Source organism: Pseudopipra pipra, chromosome 2 (assembly GCF_036250125.1).
Source record: "Pseudopipra pipra isolate bDixPip1 chromosome 2, bDixPip1.hap1, whole genome shotgun sequence".
In the NCBI taxonomy this organism is placed as follows: Eukaryota; Metazoa; Chordata; class Aves; order Passeriformes; family Pipridae; genus Pseudopipra; species Pseudopipra pipra.
The window spans coordinates 110265483-110288485 of record NC_087550.1 but is presented as its reverse complement, the minus strand read 5'-3'; the positions used below and the strand labels follow the sequence as shown (position 1 = coordinate 110288485).

General features: G+C 34.3%; 1 protein-coding gene across 3 annotated transcripts in view; it reads left to right on the top strand.

Moving 5' to 3' along the window:
• CFAP47 (cilia and flagella associated protein 47) overlaps window positions 1-23003 on the top strand; it is a 281915-nt gene that overhangs the window by 126980 nt on the left and 131932 nt on the right. For all 3 annotated transcript variants that reach the window (XM_064646845.1, XM_064646846.1, XM_064646844.1), the window contains exons 47-50: window positions 2172-2315; window positions 3893-4066; window positions 12362-12473; window positions 21296-21433. In XM_064646845.1, coding sequence (XP_064502915.1) covers window positions 2172-2315; window positions 3893-4066; window positions 12362-12473; window positions 21296-21433 — 568 coding nt within the window. The remainder of the gene's footprint in view (window positions 1-2171; window positions 2316-3892; window positions 4067-12361; window positions 12474-21295; window positions 21434-23003) is intronic.

The window sequence follows — 23003 nt, the reverse complement described above, 5'->3', positions numbered from 1 at the left end:
GTGAATTATGACAGAAGCAGAATAAGAATGCAGTTGGAATCTGAGATCTGTGATTGGGGTTGGTTTGTTGGGTTTTTTTTTTAAATATGGGAGTTAAGGCTGAACTTTTGAAGTTTCCATAATTCTCTCAAGTGTGAGATGAGTGTAATCGTTCCATCTATCACTTTCAGCCTGTCTGGGTATAGGTCCAATACATGGAGCCTTTTTATGTACCTTGGATTGAACCACCTACCATTCTGTGAGAAAATTCTAACTCCCTTAGCATTAGTTGTATTTCTTATTGTTTTAACAGGCTTTGGATAAGATTTTGCATTAAGCAGAGATCCTGTAAGAATTAGGTGATTAAGTGATTAAAAGTGAACAAGTACAAGGGAGTAGAACTTTCTTTAGAAGATACTTTTAGACAAATTCATGCTGTGTTAGAAAGATTTATTACAAAAGAATTTCAAAGTGGCCATGTTTGTCAACTGAATTTCTCTAAATGATAAGTTCTTGTGTTAGAGATTAAGAAGAATTACTTGCTCCACATATTGGTGTAATAATCACTAGTGTGGATAAAGGAAGCATCTGATACCAATGGCACTAGAAATCATTAAAAATAAAACAATTTAAGCCCCCAAATTTTCACTATCTTCCTCTTTTCCTTACCTAAGAACAATCATGATGATGCTTTTCCTCTATCCCACCTTTTAAAGTGCAAAACTAGCAGAGTGATGACTTGCCAGTTTTAAAACTGGTCAAGCTGGTTTTCAAAAGGATAAAGCTGTTCCTGATATTGTGGAGAAAAAAACCATGAGAATAAAAATACACTTTTGATGCCTGCTTTTCACTTTCATTTTATCCTTGGCATGAGGATATCAGCAAATTACTTTTTTTCTTTTGTGTTTTCTACCAGAGATATGTAATTGTGGTTATTACAGACTTGGAGACTAGGGTGATAAAAGTATTTTGAAAGACTGAGGCACTACACAAACGTCAAAATTCCAAACAGACATACAAGCTAAACCACTGGGAAATTTACCTCTAAAGAACTAAAAATTAAGCATTAGTCTTAGATATTAATCAAACCTTATATATAAGATACTGCAGGTCTTGTGTCATGCCATTGGTTAGTTCTGATGAGCACAGGTTCTTAATTTCTGAAACTGAGTGTGCTGAGCTTGAAACACTTTCAAAGAAGGAAAAAAGGACTGAAGTATCATCTCTAGTCCCTCAATCCACTGTTTATCTCTGATGCTTATATACAATTTTCCACAGATGAAGACTGTTATGGGTGAAAAGAGTATCCTCTCTTTTCATAGATCATGTCAGATTAATCTTCTCTATTTGACAAGGCATGTATATTGGCTTATGAATGGTAGTTTATGTTCTCTTTCAGATGGATGTTAGCCTTTTTTTTTTTTCCAATTGGATGTTTAGTTGTCTGGTTCTTTCAAATAATAGGAGTCTGAACAGCATTATTTTAGTTTGACTATTTTTATGCAACCTTCAAGCATGTATTACAAAATATCTCACTTTCTACCATAACCAAGCAGTCTTGTGACATCTGGATGCAAGATAAACATATTTCTTAAATAGGCTTTCATACTCCTCAGGACAGGCATTCTTTAAGGTAGTTTAGTCTCTTGAAAGACCAGATTCTGAGAACACAGGACTGTAAATACTCCTTTGGAGACAGAGTTCTTAATTCATTAGCAAGACTGATCCTGTAATAAAGTCAGTTGCCAAATGAGGCAATATAGGCCAACATACCACATCAGCACTTCAAAGAGGTACAGGAAGATTTTTTTACAGATGGAAGAGGAACAGAATTTTGGCTAACATTAAACAGCACCATAAAGATACTTCTAAATGTTTATGATGATACTTACGAATTCCATCTTGACCATTAGCTAGATCATGCTCATATTTTTCTAATGAGTATTCCTGCTGACAGTATTGCTACTGATAGTATGGGTGCTGTACTTCTGGCTGCCTGGAGTAAGAGATTTATTATTAGTTTAATTCATTTTTAAAATACACTGTTTTTATTCTCCCCAAAGGTGCTCTGAGCCAGTACTTTGAGCAAATGAATACTGTACTCTGATGTGGTGATAACTGCAGGTGAAAGCTGAAACGCACATTAAAAAATTTAAATCCATAATCTAATTTACATTTTGCTTTTATTTCAGAGTAATACTTCCTGTGTGGACTGGAAACTTGAAGCAAAGTTGGAAGGAGAGGGGTTTTATGGCCCTCCTGTAATAAATGTTGGTGTAGGTGAAACAGCTCTTTATCCTCTCACGTTCAATCCTGCTGCTGAGTATACAACTACGGTAAGAGGGAAATTAGTTTCAACATTTGAAAAGGATGCTTCTATCAGTAAAGTTCCATCAGTATCCAAATTATGAAAGCGCTTAGACAGTAATATTAAAGCATTTGCTTGAGAGAAAGAAATGGAAGGATTTCCTACTAACTGAAGTAACACCCAAACGAACTAATTTTGCAAACCTTAAGATTAGGTGTGGTAGATTTCTCCACCCCTCATTATCATCTCTTCTTTATTTATTTTTCTGTTAAATTCTTCATTTCTATTCATTTCTATTAAGTCCTTAAATCCTACAGTTGTTCTGTAAAGATTCAGAACTTTTATCACAAAAATATACATTGTGTTAGTCTGAATTTAAATATATATATTAAATTGTATTTTGTTGCCTAAGCAATAAAGTGGTAAGACTGAGTATTTCTCGTTGCGTGCATACATCACGAATTTATGTGATGAGTACTTTATTTAGTAAAATAATTTCTTTTGCAAGTTAAGGCACCACTTCACAGCTGCTTTTGCCATCAGAATAATCACTGTTCTGATGCTAAAATGAAGAGCAGAGCAAAGGTTATGACACATTTAGCAAGAAGCAGTATTTGTAGTTTTGCCTGTATAAGAGCTGAGAGATTTTAACTGCAGGTTGCTATTGAAATGTGTGAATTGCCAAAGACAAAAAATCCCCAAAATATTCTGTAAAACATAAGTAACCATTTTGCTTTCATTACCAGCCAAATGTAATGTAGTTTAGGAATCCAGTATTATAAAATTATTAAAAGCCAAAAGCCTTGAATCCTTTGATGGCAAATGATTATGGAGAATATTTTAGTTGAATCACAAAATCACCAAGGTTGTAAGAGACCTCCAGTATTATCTAGTCCAGCCAACAACCCAGCACCACCACAGTCACCCTTAAACCAAAGCCCAAGTGCTGCATCCAGATGCTTCTTGAACATTTTTACAGAAGGTGACTCCACCACCTCCCTGGGCAGCTAATTCTAGTTCCTAACCACTCTTTCAGTAAAACCTTTTTTTCTAACTAATCTGAACTTCCCATGTCACAATTTAAGACCATTTCCTTTCAGCTTTTCACTTGAGACATAGAGGAGAGACCCACCTCCACCTCACTACAACCTTCTTTCAAGTAGTTGTAGAGAGTAATGAGTTCCCCTTGAGTCTCCTTTTCTCCAAGCTCAGCATTCCCAGTTCCCCCAGGTGAAGGACAGGTGGAAATGCTCAATGAGTGAAGTTCAATATTATGTGAGAAACAAGGAGGCATAAGAACATAGTTTTTTTTATATTTGTTTTTCAAGAAGAAGCCAAAAATTATAGAATCTAGAAATATGGAGACTTTATATTGTTAACTGTCATAATTTAGAAAAACTAAAAATAAAAGCTTTTGGTTTTTTGGTTTTGTTCTCTGTTTAGCAATGGAATTTACTTAAGAACTAGAAAAGTCAATAAGAGCACTTTCTTGTAAGCGTGCTTTTCCACCTAGATATAAGATTAATAAACTAAAAGAGTTGCTTTGGCAGCCAAAGGGGACTTGTACAGTGCTGAAACTTTTTTTTTCTGCTTTCTTTGTCATAGGGGAGGCTTATTCTACGAAATGTTACAGCTGGCACTGAAAATATCTTCAATCTTAAGGGAACAGGGAAGAAACCTCTGCCACAGGGTTGTATTGTGATAGATTGCCAAGCGGGAAAGGTCACTCATAAAATTTTATGGGTGCACAATTATACGAAGAACAAGCTAACATACAAGGTAATTTTTTTTGGATAATGTGATGAATATTTTTCTGTCCAAGGACCTGTACATTATGTATTACTGTAGGAAATATTACTGTAATTGCAGTATTCTAATAAACTTCACGTATACATGAGAAAATTTTCTGTAGTTTATAGTATATGGATATGTTTATAGTCAGAAAATGTGTGAGCTAGTGTATGATTTTACTGTATGTTTCATGGAAAAAAAGATTTATTTGTTTTAGTGTGGTTCCTGAGGGTTCAAGACTTCTATAATTCTCTCTGTTCACTTGCTCATCTTTCCTTCCTTCCTCCTCCAATGGTTTGAAAACATTGACCAACTCCATCAATTTTAAAATCAGGGGCTTTAGAATTACTGGGTTCATAAAATTGTCATAAAACATTGAATATTACAGGTGCAGGAAAAGGACAAAAATTACTAACCTACTAAGGGAAGGATTGCAGCATGAGCTCTCTCTATATACTGCTAATGGCCCAGTGGCCTGGCCAGTAAGTGCTTGCATTTCGTGGAAGAAATTATGGCAGTTACTGTCTATTACCAGCTGTTATTCCAGCAACGTTGGAGGAATTTGGGAATACTTTGTGTTTTTGCTGATGGGAAAGAACATTCGGAGGCAATAACTGTGGTTATTGAATAGCAGTGGGTCACTGGGGAGTTTGACACAAATTCTTAGAAAATACAGTTTTATTAATTTCCCTGCTCAAGAAGATATTTTTACTATTAAATATAGTCCTGATTATTTTTCATATTTTCAATTAAATATATTTTATAACTCTATTTACACAAACACATTTTACTATTTAAAAACAGTGTTGTAGTACTGTAACTCCATGATTTTCCTACTATCTATCTTGTCTGCATGTTTGATTTGAGAGTGATAAAAGTATTTCAGTAGTATTCCTTCCTTTCTTATCTATGTGTTGGATCTCATGTCATATACCAGCAGAGGCAGAATATACATTAGGGCAAAGAAGATGACTTCTGCTTTTCTTCTCAGCTGCAGAGAAGGTTCTTGAGCAGGAACATCTTGGACCTTGCTCAAGAAAATCCGTATTTGTGTCTCTATCACGGTATTTAAATCTAGAGTAGATGGCATCTAGATATTATTGCTGTGCACTGCTTGCCAGAAGGGCTCAATATATTAAAACAATGCAGGGAGTGTGCTAAATGTTGCCAACTTATGTAAATATAAAACTAGTTAACTGGTGTGGAGTTGCAAACTGAGTGATCTTTTGTTCTCTGCCTTAGTGCCAGTAGCATCAAATGCTGCTTTACTTAAAATGAAAGGTAATGGTAAAGAGTGACCCCACCTTATTTTATAAAGGGAGGTAATTTATATACCAGCAGCAGTTTTCTACTGGCTAATGGTAATTCATGGCAATGTGAAAATCCTTCCTTAAACTCTTACTAGTCTCCAGTTTTCCAGGTTTTCACTGGTGAATCTACGTTTAATAACCTTTGTATCTCATAGAAAGGTTTAACTTCAGATTCCTATTTTTTGACTCATTATTATCCCCCAAAACAAAGAGGGAAATGTATTTTTTGGGCATCACCAGCTTTGACATTTTTCTTTTCAACAATCTTAGTTTTTTGGATGTGAATGCATTTACATTTCTAATACATTCGTACTTTTATCTCTGAAAGAAGTGAATGTTTTTGAAAGTTGGCAACAGAACTATTTTTTCTGCTTTCACATTTTGTGTGAACTCAATATTTTTTGTGCCAATGAAAGTGAAAGGCACAGAAATAAGAAACTTCAAAATGAATACATTAAATTCATTCATTGTATGTGTTTCCAGAAACATTGCATTAAATGAATTTATGACAGCTGTAGTTAAGCCAGGGTGAGCTGGGTCTGATTGAACTTTGACCTCCTTGAGGGTGTTGTCTGGATCCTGAAATCTGGTTTTGTTTGGTTTTGTGGTGGTAGGTTTTTTTGGGGGTTATTTGTGGGTTTTTTCCCTCTATGAAATACCACTTGGCAGTCCAACTATGTGCGCTGTTTTTGCTCTGGGACTTTTGGGAGACAAGTAGTAAGGTCAGCTATTTCATGCTTGTATGCATGTACTAAATTAATCAGTGTGAATAATGTATTTTCTCTATGGTAGGTTTTTACCCAGAAGCAGTTACAGAACAGTTGAAGTAAGGTGGGCTGGAATTGCTGGAAAGGGCATGATTACAAAACCTACTGGTGTCTGGAAACTGTCCCCTCAACAAAGCAAACAATATTAATCACTTCCAGCACTCTCCAGCAGATGTCATGTAGTGTCTTGTGCTATTGTAGTGAGCAAAGTTCATTTGCTTGCTTTTATTTCCAGAGGGGTTTGTCTATGAATTGGGATTTAATCACTAAATCTAGAACGTGGTCACCAGTATCGATATTTATTAGGAGAATGCAGAAAAATCTCCTCTAAGGGGGAACTGTGACCAAAAACCTTGTTGGAAATGCAAAATAAACTTTATTTTCTCAGAAGTGTATAGCACAAAGGGCAACAGGATAAAGAAGTGATAGTTATTTTGTCGGCAGTGTTCATTCCATGCTGCCTGATTACTGTAATGCCTGGGTAGTCTGTCGTGAAGCAGAACGCAACAGGCTGGTTTTGTCTTTGTCAGTGTTTCCCTTGAGGGCAGTTGCTGACAGCCCAGTAGTAACTCCTCCTCCTGTTTAATCCAGCATTTTTGAATTTTTCCTCTATTGTCCTTGAGCTAAATTGGTGATTAGGTAGAAGAAATCTTGTCAGTCTTGGCAGAGACAGAGCAAAGATAATCCAAAAAGTAATAGTTTTGGAAATGTTTTTGATGGGATCTTTTGTAATTTTGTTGGCTAGGGAACATCTTCATTATTAAATTTGTTGATTTGCCCTGTATACCTGCACTGATGGAGTATATCCACTGTGCAAGGTAATTTCTCATAGATAAACTGGGACATACATGATATTAAAAAAAGTAATAAGAATTTAATTTAATGAAGTAATAACTCAGCTTATATCAAGAATGGTATGAGATGTTCCAGTAGCTGACAAACATAATAATTTATGGGTATGTCCATAAACAACTTACTGCACGATGAATCCCTAGCAATAAGTAATTTAGCTGAATTAATACTCGGGTAATTTTGCCTTTGAGGTATAAATTTAACTTCACTATTCCATTTTAATAACTGCATATATTAAACTATAAACTTAACAAAAACCTCATGTCATTAAAAAATAAATTACATTGTATGTATGCTACTCTGTTTCTCAGTATATGCTGTATTTATCTAATAGACTAAACCAAAATGAGGGTACTACTGCAAACGTGACTATTTAAAGTGAAAGTAAGTCTGAGAAGAGGAAAAGGGAAATAAGTCTTTACTGCATAAGGAAAGCTCTCTTCCCTCTGAATAATGCTTTTTCCTTTTCAATCATATTTAGAGGGTTTATGTCTGAGGCTGCAATAATTTTTGTATGTGTGGTTTGATTGTCTGTGCAACCATTAGTGAGTATCTAGAGTTGGGGAGGGAAGACCTGCCATTGGAATTCAGTGGAGGTCTATGCATGACTCCATCACTGTACCTTAAAAAATTGTAAGCAGAACACTTTCAGTGCCAGTGCCCACAAAGCTTTCCATGATTAAAAAGACAATTTCCATAAATTCCCTTGAAAAATGTGAATGTTTTTATGATCTCTTTTAAACTGATTGATGTGTTAAACCTTAGGGAACTACTGCCACTGTGTTCTTTGTGGCTGGTTCCAGGGGATCTTACAACAAATAGACTTTCTCATGATTAACTTACTCCTGGAAAGGAAAAAGAACATCACAACAGAATTCATAAAGAATTTGTGCACATATAACATCAACCAGAAAGCCTGTCCTTCTCTGGTGCTGAATTAATGTAAGGTTAGTGACTGCAACTTAAATGGAGTTAGTGTCTGTAAAATTAGATTCAAATCATCCTACAAGGGGACGCAGTGTAAAACATTTCTATGAAAATTCAATCTGTCAGTCTCATGACAAAATTTTTTATGCATTTTTTTTATTTTTTTTTATATAAGACTCTGCTGGATATAAATAAATAATTGTCTAATATGTTGATGGTTCCTTCTAATTACACCTTGGGTAGTAAATTCAGCTGTAAAGGTGCCTAATTCTTTCAAGGCTTGGTTTTGCAACAACAATATAAAACTGTGCAACTGTTTTTCTCAATGCTGTTCAAAATAGATACCATTAAAGTAAGCCCTCCAGAGGAATCTCAAGGCACAGTTAAATTACCTTTCAGGTATTAGGTTATACAAACTTAGTAATTTATGAAACTATTGTAGAATAAATACATAATGAAAAAATATGAAATGCATTTATCTCTTTTTCGTCTATATATCTATTTTGGATCTTTATGGTATCAGTAAAAGAATGACGTGAAGGTTGGATATTTGTAACAAATGCCTCAAAATAATACAATTATGTATCATAAAACTTTAATGAGGGTCTTCCCTGTTCAGGCTAAGTCTTGTTTGATAATGTATCTGATTTTTTTCTGAGAACAAATTCTTTGCAACTCCAGAAACCTGATTACTGAACGTCACCAAGTTTATATTCTTTAACCACAAGTAAATCTGTGTATTCCATAATCCTTCTTTTTTTGTTTGTCCTTCCAATTTCAATCCTTTTGGCTTCCACGTTATCTACCAGAATTTCTGTAATAGGCTTCATTAAAGAAAAAGCATTTTTCATAGCAATAATGGATGGTACAAAGGCCTACAGAATTTAGGAGTAACTGTAGTTGTTGGCAGGTGTTTTTTGTGATGGCTAGTTATGAAATTGTTTGATCAATTAAGGGTATTGTAATGTCTTAGGTCAGATTTTTTTCTCGAAACAGGTTAGAGGTCTTGACAAGTAGCCTTGCACATTAGGACAAAGGCTAACAGACTGCCTGTGCCACTGACTGGTAGAAGTAATTCCATATCTTGACTCATTCTGGATAGCTTGTAAATCTGAATGTTATTTTTGTTGTTGTTGATAACAGCACCCCAATTTATGCCCTATTTTCTTACTTCAGAATGTATTTGCCTAACAATAATGACCTGTTGAAGGTTTTGTTAGGCACATTAAGATACCTTTGGGAACATGGTAGATTATTATAGGATATACAATTATATAATGCTACATCTGACACTAAAATTGTGTCTTTTTTTTACATACAGTCCTCATAAAAAGACATTCTAATAAGCAATACCTATCTCTCTAATATTCAACAGAAAGTTGACTTAAAGCTCAGTGTATATAAATGTTTTTGTTGTTTCACTCCAAGCTTTCCTCTACATTTATAAAATCTTTGCAATAAGTTATTGTTACAATAATCCACCTGGACTTTTTCCTATGTATACTTTTAAATTCTCCAACTTTTTCACTTTCGGAGTGTTCTTGGATGTATTGTTTTTGTATAAATACATGTGTAATATATCTACTGTTAAGTAGGCAGATGTCACACCACATTACATCATATTGGAATCTCAAATGTCTGTGAACACTTCTCGTTCAATAGGATTCTTGATATGAATTGTGGTATTAGTATAAATTGCCCTGTGTGCATGTGTAAGTGTGGGCATGCACTTTTAGTATCCATTTGTCATCTGAGGTTGATCATTTAATTAGTTCCAGTAACAGAGCTGATAAATCACATGGCCATTAGAGCAAGACAAAGTTCAAATTAAGGAACACATAAAAGGTAACTAGTTACAACCACAGACCTTGTCAAGATGTTGGAGGTAGGCAGTAATATTGTTGTGACCACTCTTTGGAGGTTGGCTAAGGTGTGAGTAACTTCAATAGTAGAGACAAATAGGGTTGCAAAATGAATGGGAGCGATTCATTAATGATAAGAAGATGAGTGTTCGTGTCGGTAGGAACAGTGAGCAGCGTAAGGAATACGAGTGAGTTTAATGACTGCGGTGGGAGAGGTGACAGCAGACTGCAGTCAGCATCAGTTATATACAAGATTTAGTGAACCCAAAAGGTTCAACCTGATGCAAGGGAGGGAAGGGAGAATTCCTTTATGTCTCGGTATCGGCATCTGGATCAAACACTGAAACAGTGGCTGTGTATGTATTAAAATTGCTTCGTTGCTTTCACTCAACCTTTTCCTATTTGGTTTTACAGTCACTTCCTTAAGATGAACAACTTCATTTTAAAATAGATGAGCTTCTGTTAGTTCAGTTCTCAGAGGAGGTTTCCAAAACTTCTCTTCAATGACTGAAAATCATCAAACTTCCAGTCCATATTTACTCATTGGCAATACATAGGTGTTTAATGTTTACAGTCAACTATGCCAGTAGTGTTCCTTTTACTTTGACATCTTTTGGTAGAAACTAGTCAGGTGTGTCCAGTCTTTGATAGAAAATGTATTACCCCACTCTTGTGTTTCTGAGCCAATTTAAATTAATCACATTTATCCTACTTTTGGTTCTATCTCCATGTTACTTTTTCCTTAAATAAAAATCTCATTTTAACTAATCTTATTTCTATCCTTAATAAATTGCTGTCATTTCTGTTATCCTAGCTGTATTTTTAGGTACTTAGCCTTTACTTTTGTATAAATTCTTTGTAAACTGAAATGGAATAGTCCATAAATGTAGAATCATGAATAACTTATTGTTTATCTTTTATTAAATTTCCCCATCTTCAATGTGTAACAACCCCTCCTTTCTTATGCTTTCTCTATGTTAACAATAGTTAAAGATTTTTTTTTTTCAATTTTTTTTTCAATTTGCCAATTCAACAAGACTTTTCATTGGTCTCTTTTTTAGCCTTTTTATTTTTATTCTTTTTCTTTTTTCTTTTCCCACCCCCCCCTTTTTTTTTTTCCTCTTGACAAGCAATCTCTTTTTCTACACTTTCTGGTTATTGGACTTTGAGTATCCAGTTTGAAATGCAGATTTATTGGAGAAGAGGAAGATTTTTGCCTTACAGTTTTTTTCCCTGTTACTTGAAATAGAAGTTCCAGATTGCACCAGCACCTGAACAAGGGATTATATTAACATAAATGCCACAGAGAGGAAATGCATTATAGGCAATTATTATCTGTATCAGAAGACAAGATGCTTAAAGAATTGGGTTTTTTCTACAGAAAATATTAAGAAAACATATTTATTTTAAAAAAAGTTACTATTGGTAGGATGACTAGGATCTGTGCATCTAATGCTGGTTTTGTTGCAAAAGAAATCTCTGTAGAATGCAGGTCTCCAGTTGGATGCTTGACAGGCTAGCTGTTGTCATTAATGAAATGGCTAAGTGAACTGGAAAAAAAAATTCAAGCTTTTCTGATTTGACTTGTGATTCTGCTCAAAATTCACCTAAACAACACAGAGACCATTTTTTAAAATGTAATAAGAAATTGCAGCATGCTACAGTACTACATGATATCCTGAAGATATTTTTTTAAAAGGCCTCCATGCTTCAGTGGAAAATTGTCACCTGTAGCAGAGTGCAGAAATTGCAGTGTCAATTTAAAATGCTGTCCCTCAGCAGGAGTTTGCTTCACCCAGAGGCAGAGGTAACAGAAGAGAGGGTGTGAGCAGAACCATTCACACAGTTCACCTGCTGCTGTTTGTACCACCAGTGACTCCAGCAGGGAATCACAAGCTGTGTTTGGTGATGCCTCAGACTTCAATGCCTCTTCCATGAGCAGCTGATCACAGAGTCTCTCTGTAAAAAGGGAGAAAGAAATGAGAGACAATTAAAAATACTCTCAGCATATATTATTGCAGTGAGCTTTATAGTTTACAAAATCTAAAATTCAGCAGATGAAAATTGTATTGGTCTTTTTATTTTTCACAGTTACTACGTATGTCACATATGCTTGTCACTTAGGAAATGTGATATATCAAAAAGCACAGTTTAATATCCCTTGAGGTCTAGCAAATGATGTTAAAATGACACTTCAGATTTTGCTTTGCTCTCTCTGGTTAGATGGATCACTATTGCTGAATATCTTTGTCATACTTCTAAAAAACAGTATGTAAAATATTAAGGCCCTGACCGTGTAGATCTATGTAAATGTAAGTAGTTCCATGGTCTGAGCAATATACTTTTAATTGCATTGAGCGATGACTTCAAAATTTGTGCTTGATATGATCTGTATATGCCAGCATTTCTCTTACATTATGTGTTCTTTCATGTCCATAAAGGCTAGCACTTACTGATGGAATAATTACTTTTCAAAGCAAGTAGAATGGATATTGTGTCTATAGTGTTCTTGCGACAATAACTTGCTTTTGATGACTTTCCCTCTTTGTGAATTCTCTTCACCAGGTATATTCAGATCTTTCAATGGTGAGTGGTGCACCTGTTCTTACTTGCAACGCAGATGACACAGTTTCTTATACTTTGAGTGTGTCTCCGTGGAGACGAGGAACCTTTCAAGGTACAATTTAGAACTCAAATATATAAAATATCTTTATAAATTAGCAGATTAAATCTATTTACATCCGATGCTTACATTTGTTCTGCATAACCTTTCTTCTGGAAGTAAGGCTATAGTTACTGCTGATACTGGTTTTTAAGCTGGCTCATATTTTTATTTTAAAAGGTATCTTACTGCTAAATATGTGGTTGGGTTCTTCAAAATTACCAGCATATGTACAATCTTATGCATTTAATTGGTCTCATGAAAATTGGCTCAATAGAAAGTAATGATTTTGAATTATCACCAAGTTCTTGGGTCTAAATTTAATTTTCCAAAACCTGATGAATACCTGTAGTTATTTTAGCACTACTGGAACCAAAGATTTAAAGACAGAGACCAGAATTTGATTTTTTCCCTAATTAATGTTCAATCTGTTGATCACAAGGCAAGAGTAAATAAACAAAATGTAGTGAACTCAGTTCCTTCTTTGAGGTGTGTGCAGAGGGTTGGATAGCTAAAATTAATTGTACCTAATTTGTGTCTGTCCATGTTTATGATGGTATTATTATGATACAACAGCAAAACTCTTGCTTGGTTTATTTACTTATGTTAGGATATCATAGTTAATGTTTTGTCCTGAAAATAATTCTTTTAACAATTCAGATTTCAAAAATTTGTAAATGCTTAATAATAGTTCTGCAATTCCGTGGTGCTCATTCTTTACCTCCTAATATGAAAAGCACAATCTTGAGAATGAGGCTGTACAATCAGTCTTTCTCTTCCTCGTGGGTTAACTCTTGTAGTAACTCTCAGCAGAGCACAGTACAAGAGTGTTTGGGAAGGAATTATGGAAACAGAAGAGATGATCCCAAAGGAGATGAATAGCACTCAGAAAAGCTAGATTTGAGCAACTTCTTAAACAAAAGGTTTTCTGATAACGCATAAATCTCTTAATCCAAAATTCTTACTATATATGGTTTTGAATTTGTGAGTTCCTAACTCCAAGCACTTGGTTCTTCTACCTTCTTAGACAATTGAGATTAATGACAGCTGTTTTCTCAGCATTAAAAAGCTATTAAATCTTGTCCCTCAGGATGCCAAACTACTTTGCTCTTTTAGCCATTTTGGTTTTAGTATCTGATGTGTAAAATGTAAGTAATAATGCCATTTCAAGTCACAGGTGATTTGTGCAAAGAAGTTAATACTCGTAGCAAAGCTTGGCCTAGTGCCATAGGAAGACTTCAGTGCCCTGATTTGTAGCCCTGAGAAAAATTCACTTTATATGAATGGGAGTCAGCTTTCAATGAAATTGTGATCATCAAAAATGTGCAGCAGGAAATATTGAGGATATACTTAATTTTAACTTATGTCTTTTTTTTTAAGCCTTAAAGATTTAGGAATAGTCTCTCCTTCTGCCTTAGAAAATCCCCAGTTCTTTTATGTATACTGAAAGTTTTAGTAGAAGAGGCTCCAAGGGATTTATCATACAGTAAATTAATACCAGGTGATAAAAGCCATGTCTTCAAAGGGACATTGATGGCGTGTTCAGATCTACATCTCCTATGTTCCATCATTCCCCTGACTTCTATTACAATGGTTTCCATTATGTTTTAAAGTATTATATGTTCACTGAGTGAAAAAAGAGAGAACAGTCAGTCTCTCTAACCTGACAAAAAGTTACTGGTTCAAATGCTGGGAACGTGCTCTTTTTCTCAGAAAAGTTCATTTATTTTTACACTTTAAAATAACTTCATAGAAGGCTAAAGTTAGGCTTTGAGAAGGACAGGGCCTGGCTATCTACAATCCACTCCCTTGCTCAGCGCTTGCTTTAATCACTACCTCAGGAAGTCATGTTCATTCTTCCTCTGGAGCAGAGACAGTTTTGGTTATGTCACAGAAATTTGGACACATTCTCTAATCATTCAGCTGCTGTAGAGGGAAGAGGGGTGGAGGCAAGAGAGAGGCCACTGTCACAGCTTTGAAAAGCAGCAGCTGATTTTGCTGTCTGATGTAAGGTTTGAAATAAACCTAACTACCAGTTGTCCTATCTAAGGTAACACGTTAGGAAGTGCTTACTTTGTGACTTAAAGGAGAATGGAAGTCTGTCTGCTTTACACTGTGCAAGTCAGGGAAGTCATGTTTGTTCTCCAAAGCAGAATTTTCAGGTCCTGTGAAACTTTAGTGTCAAAGCTGATTGATATATATATATATATATATGCGTATTTTTGGCACTTTCAGGACTTTTCAACAGCCAGCCTGAAGCTTGAGGAACCCAGATTAGATGTAAGTGATCCAAGTGGGAATTAGTTAGGACTCAGCAATCTTAGTCCTTTGTAGGTTCAAAATGCTACAGGCAAAGTATAACTGGTTTTTTTCTACCCCCAAGAAATGTATTCTTTATTCAGTTTGGTGAATTTGTTTAGAAGGAAATAAATAATCCATGGGGCCAACATTCTGAATGATTAAAAATAAGAAGCAATTCTCAAAAGCTATCCACAGAGTGAGTAGACTTTATCTTGCAAGGAAAAAAGAACAACTATTTAGATGTCTAGTTGAAGACTCTGTCATAGTGCCAGTGGATAATTTCAAGTTTAGAACTTCCTAACTTAGTATAAAACTTTGTAGACTTGGTGTTCTAGTACTATTTTTGTCATATTAAAATCAATTCTAATAAAAGAACTTTTTCTGTGTAAGTTGTTGTATTGAGCAAATGGTGTGCATTTTTCAAAGTCCTTTTAGCTGAAAAATTATATAGCTGCAAAATTATGCTTCTTTTGCTCTCTGTCTTGCTGTTTTATGGTTGCTAAGCTAAAAGTGGGCCCAGTTCTTTTCAAAAATCCATTTGGAAGAATTCCAATAAATGGCTAATATTATATGCTTCAGCTGGTTTGTAGCTGCATGACAGCTTTAACACAGAAATTGTAGCTAATAAACACCTCACACAAGATTCTGTCATTAGGTAAAATTCTTTAGCAATCTCTTTTCTAAATAATAGAGCAATTTCCTTTAGGCTTGATAAAGCATCCTCTGCAGGTTGCTTTATCTTTTATCAAATTTTTGTTTCTTCTTTCCACAGAATAGATCAGAATTTTTCCAGAATAGCTCATAATGCTTGAGTATGTCTTATGCAGAAAAACTACACACTTGTTATAGTCAGCGCCCTTTTATCCATAAAAAAAATCTAGCTTTTGGAAAGGCTATTTTTAATTTTATGTATCACCTTTCATTAGTTTTTTAACTATACCTATATTTAGTAGGCAGTGATTTTCCATGCTAGTTGGAGCTTTTGAAGCTTAGATTGAGGAAAAAGGGCAGAATGTTCCAGGCCATGGCCTGTGAGATGCAGCTGTAGGACAATTTCAGTGAGATGGTGAAGATCATGCCAATACAGTCTGGCCTGTAAATGAGTGAATTGAACTTGTTTTTTTGACAATATTTTCTTTTAAACACCAGTGTTAAAAAAGAATAAAATATTGTCCATTTCTTTGTTTGCTGGAATTCTGCAAATTGATCTACTGATCCCTCTAATTTCAATGGAATCATAAAAAACACATGAGGGAGGAAGAGCATCTCTGTAGTTTCTTGTAGCTTTTGCTGTATTTTCAGCACCTGCCTGGACCTTTGCTTTGAGCACTTCCTCTTCACCTGTGACACCCTGACAAATTGAGTCTAAACTGAGGTAATAATGACAAAGTCAGAAGGCTTTTCTGGTTGCTTGATTACCCTGAATGGTTCTGCTGAATCACTGGATTTCACTGAGGGAGAGCCCCTCTGTTCATATATGCCACCACCTGGCAGGATGATTCCTGGTATACATTTTCCACCTATCCTAGTGCAGTTGGAGCTACATGCTCCTGAGCCCTTTCATATTGTAGTTTCTTTGGCATATTAAGAAGAGACAGTGAGAATTGTAAATAAAACAATTCACCTCTTTATTAAGTGCTAAAAAACCAGTTTATGAATCATAGTTGACAGCGGGATTTGCCACTTACTCTTTTCTCCTAGATGTGAGTCTTAGAGCTGATTGTGAATTTTTTTCATTGATGCAGGGAACAATTCATTATTCCCAGTATACCAACAAGTAGTAAGTAAGATTCACAGGAAGTCTTTAGAATTTATATGTCTCATTGTAGAGGTTTTCCTATGCAAAATAGAGATTATAAAGTTTGTTCTAACCCACAGTAAATATAATTTTTTGTCAGTAGAAAACTGCAAAAAGAAAAATTGGCCAAAGCTATAGCATACATAGATTACACTCCTCTTTTTAGTTTATCTTATATCTTCTGTGAAACTTTTTTATGGCAGCAACTATGCATAGATTTTGTTGGGTAGAAAAAAAACAAAACAAACACCAAAACCAACAGAACAGAAAAAGATAAAAAACCTCGTCCTACTCCCAAGACTTTATTAAGTTCATGTTGGTATATTTAAACCACAAGCCCAAAAATTTCTGTATCTTTTCAGATTTGTGTGATGATATAGCCTTCTATTCTTGTTTCCAGTTAAAATATTGGGATATTGTGGACCTTTATCATCTCTCTGCAGCAGAAAATAATCATGTACAACACATATATTTCAAATACTCCATTTAAATTATACAGAAAGGAAAACATTGAATATATCTTGCTTTCTTAATTGTATTCATGGATGGAGTATTGTAGTATATAACCAATGAGTCAGTCTAACATGTTGTGTTGCAATTACAATTTTATTGGGAAATATAAATCAGCCTGCCTCCTTTTAAAGGGATGCATCTTATCTCAAGCAATATAAAACAAAGCTTTGATATTAATACACGGACTGTAGTTATATGAAATGTTTAAACACTGGATAGTAAAACTTGATGTTTTGACCAAGAAAGCTTTTAATGGAATGATGTATCAGCAAAAAGAAAAACTCCTTTATCTATGTAAATTTTAATTATTCATTTTCAGTATAATTCTGGGAATACTTGTATTATTGCTTCGGCAAAATTAGTATCCTTTATGTGCAAGTTTAGTGTCTTATATATATGCTAAAGGAGAGCTGAGAAATGTTGCTTTCTAAAATAGTTGATGATGGCATAATTCTGTGACCACTTGAATCAGTGGGAATTGTATCTCTGGGATGTACAAGAAGTTTTGTTTGACTTGGAGTGTACCCTTCGAAAATTGTCAGCCATGACATTTTGGCAAGTTACATTGTTGTGTAATGTGTGACATAAGGAGTCAGAACTGAGCAACTCAATACAAGAAGAAACCCCAAATGTCTGGGGACACTTGTGCATGAACAAATGATCATTTATTGATTATTTTGTAGCGTCAATAAGGAAACATGAGATACCACTGCCTTTGATGAAGTCAGTGTAAGTGACGGTGGTTCTGTAGGATGACGGGGGGGATTCACAGTGGAAAGACCAGAACTTCCTGTGTCAAAGCCTTTTCATAACACAGAAGCCAAGCTCAGCAGAACTTTATGAAAAAAATGTAAATTTGCTTTTTTTATTTGTAATTTTAAATCTTTCCTTTTTGATGCATTTTCTGCACATTTTCAGTGTATTATTTGTTACTTTATAGAGCACTAAGTACTTTTTATTCTTCTTCATTGCATAAAACTCTTTTATCCCGTCCTGCAAAACATCTTTTGACAGGAATATTTTTGTAGCCCATAATTTGAATAAATTAATATATTTATGTATCATCTGCTATCTTGATCTCCACTAGTGCTCACTGGGTTGCACTATTAACTCTCAAACCAGGAGAGTATTCTGCTTAGGAATACTTCCTAGGAAAATATTCTGCATTAATTTATAGACTCAAGCAATACTATATACTGTCCTCACTGATAAGGATTCTGCATTTTGTATTTGACTGAAAATTAATACACTCTTTTCTTTTGTTATTTGCAGTTCTTGCCAACAATGATTTTTTTTTTTCCCTAATAAAAAATTCAAATAGCTTTGAGCCAGTGGTAGATACTTTGGTGCCCATGAAAAATTATGAAAGACGATTTATGAATATTTTAAGATTAAGCAGATAAACTGAGTTATAAACTGTATGCTATCTGTAGTAAAACTCATTATTCTTTATTGAAATACTTTGACAGATTTAATTGAGAGCCTTGCAGAGATCTGAATTCACTACATCGATTCAGTCACCTTTATCAATCAAGATTATAACCTCATTGCTATTAATTCTGTTAGTTTGAGATCTGTTTTCCATAAAGAAGGAAAATTGAGTGTCAGCGATTATACTGCAATTCTTCACTGATTTTTTGATCATGCCACTGCTGGATTATCAGCACAGCAGTTTAGCAGTTCAAGTAGTTTTTAGTTACCATAGTTCTTCTACGCGCTCTTGGAATATTCTTGAGCATTAGCGATTTATGCTTTTGGAACTTTTCAAGCATTCCAGTATTTGCTGCAAATAAAAAGTAATTATTCTGAGTGGCTCAGCCCATCACTTTGATGCTTTTGAGAGCAGGGCAGGGAAAAAAAAGCACTGTTTGTTTTACCGTTTCCTTACTTAAAACTCTGATCACTCATGTTCTGCCCCTTTTTCTCCCCCACACACATATGCACAGTACATGATTCTGAAATACAGACAATTGGTAAAGAAAATCCCCCATTCTCACAGCAAGGAAGAACCATAAGGAAAAATTTCAAAAATTTTAAAATGAACTCTAACAAAGTATTATTTACTGTAAGAAGTCTTTATGAATGTATTGATTTTCAGCATTTAGTCAAGTCTTTTTTATCAACTTTAAAGCTATAATTTTGCATTTTTTTTACTCAGCTTCTTATAATTGTTCATATCTTTCAAGCATATTGATAGTAAGGATGATATTTAAAATTAATGAATTCTCTCTTGCACTTTGCTTCTCTCTTCTAATATTGTGCTTCAATCGACCACAATAATACTAGGATTAAATATTGAGACATAAAGTCAGATTAACTAGTCAATATTTATCCTAAGATCTATTAGCTATTAGTGCTATTAAATATGTCCTCTTACATCAATATTTATATACCTTGAGTATTTTCTTCAGATATCATTCCCCTGAGCTTTCCATAATTTTTTTTTTTAATTCTTCTTACACATCTACCTTATCTTTCAAGATTAAAAAAAAAAATAATTCAATAGTTTCCCCAAATTGCAATCATTCTTCTACCTATTTGGACCCAATTTCTGGCTTATAAACTAGGAGTAAATTTAGCAATTTGTGTAACTTTTTCATTTAAAACACTTTGTTTTGGTTTTAATTATTTTTTATTTTATTCTTAGTTTCATTTATTTCTATTTTTATAGAATTTTCTTAACAGAAGAAAATTTGGAATTCTAATGTTTTTAAATTTAAACTTATATAGTTCCTCTGGATTTAAATACAAACCTATTTCCATTTTTTTGATTTTGTTCTCAACTTTGGTGTATATGTCTGTGCTACCCAATTGCTGTCTCTCAAAGTAAAAGAGATTCTCCCCTGTAATTATGTAATTCAATCCTTCTTAGCAGAAATAATTTGTCAGTGTTTGTCTTTTTGAAATTGCTACCAGAGAGAGTATCATGAACAAATTTTGTGTTTTTCAAGCCTTCTTGGTAACATTTGACTTCAGTTATGTTCTATTTGCCTTTTTTTTCTAAGAGTAACATCATTCTGGCACAGTGTTACTATTGAAAGTAATCATGAGGCCATTTGATTAAGGTTGAACCCTCCTAAAATGAAAAGAGTCATGGAATGGTTTGAATTGGAAGGGACCTTAAAGATCATCTAGTTCCATGCAGCTTTTTTTCAGAAGTCTGGGGAGAAAAAAGTTAATCCTCAAGAACTGTAAATGAGACTGGTGTGCACAGGTGTATGTTCAGAAGGCTTGATCAGGTCCTGGCTGCCAAAGTCACAGCAGCTTCCTGAGCCAAGTGTTGTGACCTGTGTGGTGCCATGTCTGCCCTCACTGCTGCTCCCTTTCCCAGGTCCCACCTGAGCCTTGCTGTTCAGCTTCAGCTGTTCCATTAGCTAAAAAGGTGCTAAATTCAGCTTCTCAGGGAGCACAGCGCATCCTCTCTGCCATGTGATCTGCTGGCACACATCCATCCCACTCAAAGCTGGAGAAACAAAAACCACCATGAGATGTAGGTGTTTTCAAATCCAGTTGTTCTGTGATTCTCATATTAATTCTCCATTTCAAATTTTAAAAGTTCCATTCCCAAGCCCTTAATAAGACACTTTATCAAGTGGCAACTTGAAAATCCTGGTTTTACAGTCGCTCTGTATTTTATCTTCCTGAAATACTTGATTACAACTTAACGTACAATACAAAACCAGATCCACAGGAATATTCTAGCTATTCCATTTATTGTCTTATAGCATTAGAATGAGACACTCTGATTAAAAAAACAAAACAAAAGAAAAGAAAACAAAACAACAACAAACAAACAAACAAACAAAAACAAAAAACAAAACAAACAAAAAACCCCCAAAAAACAAAAACCAAAAAACAGAAAGAATCAAGACTATGCATAGAAAATTAAGCTGGAAAAAAAGTAATGTTATTGACCACTATATTTTATAATATTTTTGAAGTGGGTGTGCTTGTATTTCTTATTACTGATTTTTTCCATGTACTCATTACGGATCTGTTCAGGTAAGTAGAAAAGCACTTTTGGGAGAAAAAATGATGAATTTCCTTGTACTCACTCAGGATGTATTTTTAAATATCATAAATTATAATTGGATGGCTGACGCCTGGAGTAGAAGTTTTACTTCATTTTTTTATTAGTTCTGAACTGAGGAAATACATGTCTGGCAGTCTCTTTTTGTAAAGCTAATGCCTGGATAATATAACACCTGGTATCTATTTGTTTTAGGAGTAATTTCATTTGTTGCTCAAGATGAAGACCAAGAGCAGTCTCAATGCAACAGCTCACCAAAGAAGACAGATGGTAAACAGACACTTCAGAAATTGCCAACAGAGACACCACAAATTCTTGATGCAGCAAACATTGGTATGTTTATTATTATGGATAAATTCATTGTCAATTTTTATAAAATTTTATCATAATATGTTTTAAATTAAAATTTAATTTAGTATGCCCGGCCACATGCTTACAAACAGTGTTAAGTCACATATTTATTCCAGAAATATATGAAATTCTTCGCTTATGTTTTTTGGAGCATTTTTATGAAATGTTAAGCTAAGCTTGGTTTTTCTTCTCCTCTTTTTATTTTTTTTGACAATGTCACTGACTGTTGCTTGTTGTTGGAGAGGAGAAGAATTTTTTTAATGCTTTCTTTATAACTACCCAATAATATAAATAGTGCTGATGTCAAAGCAGAGGATTTCTGAAATTCGTATTGCTCCACTTTATTCCACTGTGGAAAAAATTTCCTTTTAACTGTCAGTCATAGATGATCCTTTGGCCAGTTCCAGTAAAATCAAGAAGAGAAAATATACCTGGTTGGTTTCATATTGTCACCAACTAGTTTATTCTAAACAGTTTCTGCATTACTTCTGAGATTTTAAATGTTCCAGAGAAATACTTTTGTGATTGCAAGTGTGCACACCAAGTTGACAAAGGTAGGTTTTTTGTTTGCTTTCTTGTTTTCTTTCCACTTTCTTACTTATATTTGCAAGTAAAACTTTGCCTATAGAACTATGATTTTTGTGCTTTTAATATCTAATTTGGTATGTATTTAAATTATCACATATTGTGTTAAATGACTAAAATGTATTTCTTGCAAGCAAAGCTATCAAGGAAAGTTTTAAACTGAAAAAGGAGTTGTTTTCGCCAATATTTAGATTTTAGGAAATGGATAAAAGCTTGCAATTGGAGATCTCTTTGTCTTCTTTATAACTGTATTTTCTAGGTAGATTAAAACTAGAATTTATCTAGCTCTAAAAGGAATTAGAAGCTAATTTTATCAATAAATAAATAATTTGAGTTAATTCACTGTGAATATCAGAAAAATTATTCTTTTATAGTCTATTAACATCTGTAAATAATACTATCTAGATACTCAGAGATTTTTATCCCATCTCTGATATGCAGCCATGCCAAGAATTTACAATCTGTATAGACAGGGCAAAGGCAGGAAGAAGACAGAAGCCCAGGGAAGTGAAGTGACTCTCCCTGACCATATCAGTAGCTTAATGTTGGGGAGTATTAAAAAAACACACCCTTTTCTTCCTCACAAGCCAGAGCCCTATGAATGAATATACATTGTCTCTCTGATCTACCAGATTTGTTACCACATTCCTCTTTGCTAAATATTTCATGTGAATTTTGAAACATTCCTTTTTTTTATACAGTTCCAACTACGGGACTTTTTTTATACAGTTCCAACTTTGTGGTCTGCAGTTTGCTTCTTTTTAACATCTGTAGTTAAAACTAACAAAAGATGATAAAGTTACTTCTGTGATTATGTAGCTCTTGTATAAAACCAGATCTTTCAAAATGTTATTTTTGTGCAAATAGTTGATAATACAATGTGAGTTTAGAAGTGAAAGAGAGTAATGTAGCAGCACATGGCTAAATGTTGTTTTAATAAGATGACAGAAAATAAAAAAGAAAATAA